The sequence below is a fragment of the Coffea arabica genome, chromosome 9e (genome assembly GCF_036785885.1).
Source record: "Coffea arabica cultivar ET-39 chromosome 9e, Coffea Arabica ET-39 HiFi, whole genome shotgun sequence".
In the NCBI taxonomy this organism is placed as follows: Eukaryota; Viridiplantae; Streptophyta; class Magnoliopsida; order Gentianales; family Rubiaceae; genus Coffea; species Coffea arabica.
The window spans coordinates 1053619-1062689 of NC_092327.1; the positions used below are offsets into that span (position 1 = coordinate 1053619).

General features: G+C 33.0%; 1 protein-coding gene across 1 annotated transcript; it reads right to left on the minus strand.

Annotated features, from left to right (window-relative positions):
• Nucleotides 1-2213: 2213 nt before the first annotated feature.
• On the minus strand, nt 2214-9071 carry LOC113710615 (oxoglutarate-dependent flavonoid 7-O-demethylase 1-like). The gene is made up of 4 exons (XM_027233729.2): nt 8821-9071; nt 8073-8320; nt 3620-3944; nt 2214-2639 (listed from the first exon to the last, which is right to left on the minus strand). Exons 1-4 carry the CDS (start codon nt 9046-9048, stop codon nt 2382-2384), a joined length of 1059 nt encoding a protein of 352 aa, XP_027089530.1. The 5' UTR covers nt 9049-9071; the 3' UTR covers nt 2214-2381.

A 9071-nucleotide genomic window follows, 5' to 3' on the forward strand; every position in this document is an offset into this window, starting at 1 on the left:
ACGTGCATGAAGGAAGTTTGCCCAGAGTGTTCCCTTCCTCCGAAACCTGTACCAGAACTTAAACGCAAAAGCCTCCGTTAACGAAGAGAGTGAGCGAAACCCCAGCCCTCCCGCCTCTGTGGGATGACACAACTTATCCCATGCTACCCAATGATACCGACGACCCATGAATGATTCCCCCCACAGAAAGTCAGCAAAAATTTTCTCAAGTTGGCTCTTGCTAGTGCCTAGTGAAATTGATGTTACTTGCTATACGCTTGTCGAAAAACTATAAAATTTGTACCATCCTAAACTATACTCAGGGTACTATTTTTTCCAAATGCATCATTTGGTGATTTTAACTACGAGTCAGTTTAAATTCACTTGTAAGTCAAGACATCTATAGATTCGTGTTCTACTTCTCTTTTACCCTTCAAAGAATACAATATTGTTCTCAAGATGGACCTTCAGACCATCTTTGCCAACACTCGGCATGTTTACCCTTAACAAACAACCACCCTTCACTGGACTATGCATTACAGGCATCAGTGGCCCTCCAATTTGAAATGGTTGGGGAGCCAACCTCTGTGTTGGTTTTTGTTTCAAAATAGAGTCCAATAATTGATAGGTACTGCATACCTAAAAATAAATAAGTGGAACTCAACTATCGAAGGGTTAAATAGATTAACTATACCTATTCTTAATTTAGGGCCAATTTTGAAGTTTAATCGTCTTAATTCAACATAATAGAGCAATTAAAAGTCCAAAAAGGGGAACCATTGTTGATACAATTCATAAATGGCTTCAAAGATAGCTAAAATATCTTATGTAATCACACAAAAAAAGAAAAAAATCAAGATTGGCAGGAGTATTCAGTGAAAAAACCTTCAATGAATGAACAATTACATAGTTTAATAAGCAATTACATACCTTCAATGAACGAACAAAGAGAGCGATGGCAGCAGCAATGCAATTCAACCGAAAAAAAAACTCAAAAGAAAGGCTTGATTGAGAGATGTAAAGAGTTGGAGAGGGGTTTTGATGAGAGAGAGCTGCAAGACTCTAATGTGAGAGAGAGAGAGAGAGAGAGAGGGGGGGGTTTTGGTGAGAAGAAGGAGGAGTTCTGATCGATGAGATAGTGGAGACAGATGTTCCATAATTTCAAGAATGGGAAAAGTTTTAGACGCCTGAAAATTGCGCCAAAAAAGGAACGACGTCGCTTTTTTATTATTTTTTCTTTTTTCGGATCCTTTGAGATATCTCACATAGACTCAACTATCATAATAGGAATTCTAAAGGGATACACTATTTTTAAATAAAATAAAATAAAAAATAGTTGGAGTATATATTGTTGGGTTGATACTAAATGTCATAATAGAAGTGTTATAAGGACATATGTAAGCGTCTCTATAGGTATGCCAAGAAAGTCTTTTTTATTGTAGTGTATGTTGCCTCGTAAGATTGATATTTATTTGATAATTGTTGGAGTTACTGAAACTAATTGGACAAACTGTTGCAAAAGAGTGTAGTTTTCAAATTCATGTTGCGGCAAAACTAAGGTGGCAACTAAATTGATAGAAGTGGACATGGCATTGACTATGTAATTCTTCTATGGATTAAGGTTTCTTATCCCATGCACTGGAAAGTTGACGTTTTAAGGGGACCAAAAAAGGAATAGTGAGAGGTCCGCTTAGCATTGGGGCCATGAGCCTAACACTTCGGCCTTTAGAAACATTCCCATTCGGTTTCATCTGGCTAAATATCCACAATGTAGATGGGGTCAGATTCGAAGTAGCGAAGCTGTGTCGGTGAATAGAATATGAAATAAACGAAAAACAAATTACGGAATAGCAATATATTCAAAGATTTATAATTGTGCCTAAAATAAGTACAGTAGGAAAAAGGTAAAATAGCAAAGAGTTTTTTTTTTTTTTGGTTTTTTTTCCCCTTATCAAATCTAGCATAAAGAATGACCCTAAAATAAGTACAGTAGGAAAAAGGTAAAATACCAAAGAGTTTTTTTTTTTTTGGTTTTTTTTCCCTTATCAAGATCTAGCATAAAGAATGACTTCTAATACGTCGTCGTTGATAGCACATATAGTAACTCATCATTCTCTTTCATATTTAAAAATAGATTAATTTTTTATACATTAACAATATATACAATTTTAGGCTTGAATACATACTATTGGTGTAAATTTGGAATTTTAAATTTAAATTAATAGTAATTATCATGCATCAAAATCTAATAATATATACAGTATCAGTGCATATAAAATTAATCCTTAAACCATTATACAATTTGGCGAATGAAAGTTGGGGAAGGAGGGGGAGGGGAGATGGGACATCATATCAACAGCGTACATAAGTTTCAAAGAGAAAATCATAAAGGGACTAAAAGCCTAAAAGTCTTCGATTTGGGTCCTCATTGCGTCAACGAATGATTTCCCATCTAGTTCACGGGAAAATAACGCTTTTAAATAGTCAATCATACTAATTCTTCTGAAAATTGCTGGATTTTCAGGGGTGATAAGACTTGGCGCTGGACCCATATCACCGTCCAGTTTTGGGACAAGAAACGTTGCAATGGAAAGCCTTTCGTTGTGCAAATTCACAGTTGCCCGATGCTCAACGCTCTTGTAAATCCCATTTGTCACAATCTGCATCTCAGTTCAAAAACGTCACATTATTGCCAACTGTGTACCATGTAGCATACGTTCTTATAAAAGTTTAATTAGGCTCGATAATAGAATACGGTTAACAGGGTAATCTTGTGAGTCCACCTATAACTACTGTTATGCCCCAAAAAATTGGAGATAGAATTCAGAAGCTATACCCTGATAAATCTAGGACATGATTTGTAAGTAACTCGTGTAATTAGCATTGAAATCAAGACTAAAAGTAAATTTCTTTCTGCAAATCAAAACAAATTTGTTGGGAAAAAGAGTAAATACTTTTTCAAAGCGATGAAAGGAAAGTGGTTTGAATTTCACCACTCGTACATCATAGGTAAGCAATGATTTGGAGGGTGGGGTGTAAGGGCATGTACAATACTAATTTTTGACGTTATTATGCCCAAGTTTTACATTCTTGGGAAATATTACTCGAATAATGAAGTAATTAATCAATTAAGTTGGTTACTAATGTAAATAAAACTACTTTTTCAATATAAAGACCTTTTCATCCATATATTTTATGCTTTTTTTGACTTTACAAATATACATATTTCATTGAAGTACTTAATATTCTATCAATAAACAACATTCGTTTAACTCCAACAAAGTTGCCAAAGTTAGAAGTTTAGGTACAAATTTGTCAAAAAGTTAAATTTTGGGATGAAAACTACACTTTTACCTGGCCTCATGTTCTAGGCGGTGCAAGTTGATAATTAGTCTTACATCAACCTAGTGTAGGCATACTAATCATAATCGGAAAGATTATCTCTTGAATCCTATTAAAATATGGGAAAGACATTCTAATTTCCATATATGTTCATAATTGTAGAAACCAATTTGAAAATATCTCATAAGGGAGGCCAAAAACTAGATAGATGTTGTAATTATATAAACAGAAAAGCAATTTGAAGAGATTGTTCATATTCACATTGCATCTTTGGAGAAAGGATTTTGAGCATGATTACCTCTAAAATGTCTCCGACATTGACTATGAATGCATTAGGAAGTGGTACAACAGGAACCCAACCTCCAGCCTTTTTGATTTGGAGGCCTTCCACTTCATTGACTTGAAGTAATATGGTAAGCCCAACGGCATCAGAGTGGGGGCAAAGGCCCATCACTTGCTCGGGTTGGGGACACGGAGGATAATAGTTCATCCTCATTGATTGCATCCCTTCTTGAAAAAGCGTTGTCACATCTTCAAGCTTCATTCTTAATGCTTTTGTCATTTGCTCAAGGACCTTGATGGCAAGGATTTTCAATTCCCTTGAGTACTGATCTAGAGCTTCTCTACAATGTTAAAAAAATGTAAATAAAAAGTAAAGATTATCCAATATATAATAACAATGCACAATGCTTTAGATGTTAACTAATCTTTGATGCATGCAAGGATGGATGTTTTATCATCATCTCAGGGTGACATGGCTTATTAATTTTCCTCATAAAGACAATTAAGAAGGTAAGATTTTAGAAATGGATAATTTCATAAACCTCCTCTAAGATTTTTAACAATTTCACTGAGTTCCCTTAAGGTATAAAAATTACACCCACCTCCCCTAATTTGACACTTTTGGTAACCAAACCTTAGACTTGGTTAAAATTTTTAATGACTATCCTAAAATATCCTCAACTTAAAACGTTTGAATTACTTTTCAGAACAATCGTAATATACTTAACACATATACAAAAAGAGTGTGAAGTTTTTAACACCATATTTATTATTTGATAAGCAAAGATGACAATAGTTCTATCACTATGATAAACTACTTTTAATGGTGATTTACCAGGGTATGTATTTTTTTAATTTGAAAAAGAAAATGCCATCATAATTCTTTTAAAGTTTGTAGAATTTTGGATTGGTGGAACTATCATAGCATGGTGGCAATTTTGGGCTTTTTTTTGAGTTAATGTTGCTTTTGGTACCAAAAAAAAAAAAACAGCACGTAAAATTTAGATCACATTCAATGTCATAAAAATGTCACTAGTACAATATTTATGGTGTCAATGTTTATATTTTATGGTTTTATTGGCAAAAATATAAAAAGGAGGAATAAGAATAGAAAAAGAAAAGAAAAATAATTATTAATACCATTCTTTGTAAAAGTATATCTAACAAGAGAGTTTTATTAAAACGTTAAAACTAATATTGTCATTTTATGTGGGCAAAGGAGGTAAATGTTATTTTTATAACCTCGAGGGAGCTCAATGAAATTATTAGAAACCTGAGGGGAGGTTTTTGAAATTGTACCTTTAAGAAAAGCAAGAGAGGATATATTTTCCTGTACGAGAGAGAGAGAGAGAGAGATGATATAATTTATTTTTTGTTAATCTTCATGATTTACTCTATTCCTACTCTAACCTATTTTAGGGGGAGGCTCAACTGAATCTATTGGGAAACCGACGAATATTGAATCACCATCGGATCGGACTATTCCTACTCTAATCTATTCTAGGGGGAGGCTAAACTGAATCTATTGGAAAATCGACGGGAATTGAATCACCATTGAACCAAATATACGCACTCATATAGATTTGAGAAAACTACATATAATAGCAAAGTGATGGGAGGTAAGATTTGAACCCTTAACCTCCCACCCCACCAAGACTCTAAGTCATTGGGTGGCCAATAACCATATGATTAAAAAAAAGAGAAATGTTGGAAAACCATTAAGAATGAGTCCAAGGAAAAAAAATAAGAAGAAGAAAAGGCCTATCTTTTTTTTTTTTTGTCAGCAACAATACATTTGCATAACCTACTCTATCCTAATCTAGGGGGAGGGGGAGCCTAAGGAGGCTGTGGTAGGGGGCTAGTGGGTATACAAATCCAACTAGACCAAGGGAATGCTCTGGTACAATCCTTAGATTTTTTCCGTTACAGGTAAAGTTTGAACCCTTACCTACAGCTAGAGGTGGCAAATCAACCCATTTAACTAAATTTACCCATACCCACCCATGAATAGATGGGTATGAGTATCTTAAATTTTTGTATATGGGTATAAATGGGTTACTCAATAATACCCATTTATTAAATGGGTATTATTGGGTAACCCATCAAACCCAATTAACCCATTTAGAATTCTCTTCCCCCCAAGTCTCTTCTTTTCCCCGACCTTTTTTTTTTCAAATTTTTCATTTTGTCATGATGTTAACTACTTTTGTTTCATTATTATTATTATTATTATTATTATTATTTGTTGGTTTTATCTTATTATTTTATTTTCTCTTAGTTTGTTAACTTGCTCATTTTTTAGCATTACCAATTTATGATAAATTTTAGCCTATTTTCTTATCTTTATAAAATGAAATTTTAAATTTATATATGAAAAAATGTTAGGGGTTCAAAATTTTTGGATTAAATTTTTATAGTACTTAGTTCAAATTTTTATATTCTTATTATTAAATTATTAAATAATAGGTAATTTTGTGACATAGAGTATAAATGAAAAAAAATTGGTAATTAAGTTTATTGAACATTATAAGTAAATATTTAAAACTAATGATGGGTACAAAGAGTGGTATAAATTGATAACTTAGTTTGCAAAAATGAATTTAAATGAGTTTACAAAAAGTTGAAATAAATGGGTTATAAATGGGTAATTGGGTTACCCAATTCATTTTTTGACTTACCCATTTATACCCATCTAATTAAATGGGTATAATGAGTTGACTCACTTATATCCATTACTCATTTTATCCAACCCAAACCCGCCCAAATCACTCATTTTGACACCTCTACCTACAGCCCAAGGAGGGACTTAAGCCCCTCCCTGGTGGCCACTGAACCATTGGCCCAGTGGTTGAAGAAAAGGCCTATCATGTGGAGACTTTAAGAGAGATAATGATCAAAATATTCAATCCTTAGGACACTTAATGGCTGATAAGTTGTCTTGATCATTACACATGGAATTTATTGAAGGGATAACATTCGATGTTTCATGTCATATGTCGGCCCCTAAGGCGGTCCTGACTTCTAAATAAATGCATCTGCATAATATATATATATATTGCGTGCACCCGGATATTCTCTGCTACAATTTTTCATGTAACAGCATTTGGCTTTATTATTGTCTCCTCGGTTTCAATTATATGTAAAAGCTTTTTTTCTGTAAACCAATTATATGTTTAGTTCTGGCGGGCTACCTACCAGCATTATCAAATTTTTTTTTCTGAATAAAGCATTTTAGTCATCAATGGAATACTTTTATAAACAAATTGTGACCTAGAATAAAGAATAATTGAGTGGTTATCGTCTTTTTTACCCCTCAACAACTGAATGAGACATATATTATTTTTTTTCTTCGACAAAACAAAATTCACAAACAGTGATTAAGATGCTACATAACCATTATCTACATCTTTCTTTATTTATTGTTCTTTAAGATTCAAGACAAACTACTTAATTGCCTCACAAAGTCCTTAATTACTTTGCTTATTAGAAGAGAATTATATAGTTCTAGTCCTCTATTTCAGTGATTAAGATTTAAAATCAATGCAGGATTTGTAATAGAAAAACTAATGGAGCCGTTCCCATGTACATGCATGTGCACCATTAACAAAAATAAAAATGAAAAAAAAAAGAATCCAACAAGTCCCAATCTCCCATCTATCGATTTCCCCTCGCCTAATTTTCCCAAATCTCTAATTACAACTCTTAATTCATAAACTTCCATGCATGTTGGTATTACAAAGATTATAGACATTAATACTGACTTCTGTTTTATCAAAAAAAAAAAATTATAGACATTGCCACTGTAGAAACAAAGGAGCAAACGAAATAAGGATTAAATTAGCAAGCGGTAATATATAAAGAACCAAATCATAAAAACCATCATTATATCTCTTTACAGTTTCAATTCAAGACTTTCAGTTTCTTTATATATCAAGATGTAGACAATTTATGTAAAGGTACTATGATTTGCAAAGTTACAAACTGCTACTAACCACTTATTTTCTTAACCTATGACTAGTCTATGATCATCTTATCCCTAGCTTTTAAGTATTTTCACTCACAAAATTTTAAAATTTTAGACAAGTGTAGAGAATTTTAGACGTTTATGACTTTCAAAAGTCATACTGTGTGTGATGTTACTATAGTTCTCATGTGTTTAACAATGCAATTTAGCACTTAAAGTTAATGTATTCAAATCTTCATATATTCAGACGCGTTTGATAATAAAAAATTGAACATCTGAATTAATTAAATGCCATTGAATTTTCTAGGAAAAACTTGCTCTAAAAAATAAGTGATAAACTATTCACTTATTACTGAATGTAACAGACACTCAAATGTATTTAATTTAATACTTAACAATTCAATAACTTTAGGTTTCAAATTTCATATTTCAGTTTTCAAACTTCAGTTTAATCAAACTCACCCTAAATACAATGATATGAATATGTGTGCAAATTTTCTTGTACCTGAATGGAAGAGGAAGCTTGGGAAGTAAATGAGGTTTTCTCAAGTGAATTGGCAGAGCGACCATGTAAAACATGTCACCCCAGTCAAGTTTTTGTTCCTCAGATACAACAAAGGCCTGTCCATATCCTTCTACATCGCCCGGTTCTTGGGCAAATCTCATCTTCTCTTCAATCCTCAAATTGAAAAACTTTTGCATCTCTAGTTTCAGTTTGTCCACTAAGGAAGAGCTCACTCCATGATTAATCAGCTGACGACAAATTGTACAGTCACTAATTATTTGGTGCTGACTATTATAACACTTCTCGATTTTAACAGCAGGCATGTACATCCATTTAAATTAGATGATTGTCCTCGTATAACAATTCAAAGAAGATCACTCCTATTACATTCTAGTCATGCATTATGGACTACTACTAGAGAAAACCAAATGAGTTCATATATTGGAGTAGGCATGCTTGCTTTTGGCATAAAATTTCTGCATAATTACAAGAAAAAAAACATTTCAATATGAAAAAAAAATATTTGTGGCAAGATATATCATTTACCTACAAGTCCTGAAAAGTCATAGTTATTAGCATAATAAATATTTCAGAATTAATTTATTCCCTTGAAAGTAAGTTAAAAGTTGTGGTAAAAACCAAATTGAAATCACTAGTAGACTTTGAGCAAATACTATTACAATCAGACTCCCTTATTAGGCCAACAACAATACCTAATATATGCATATACAAATACAAACTGACAAACCTGGAAGAAGCCCCATTCTTTGCAGGCAAAATGCAACTTTTCAAGCTCTGGATTCACTGATTCATCAGAAAGCAACCTTTGCATGTCAATTACTGGGATTTCCTCTGTGGAGACCCCATGAAGTTTGGTTGGGTCAGGTCGTATGTATCGGGGTGCAACTGAAGCAAATTTCTCCTTAGCCAACTCCTGAACATAGGGTACCTTTAGAGAGCCTCCCAACTTTATCATACTAGATTACATATTTGTGGTTT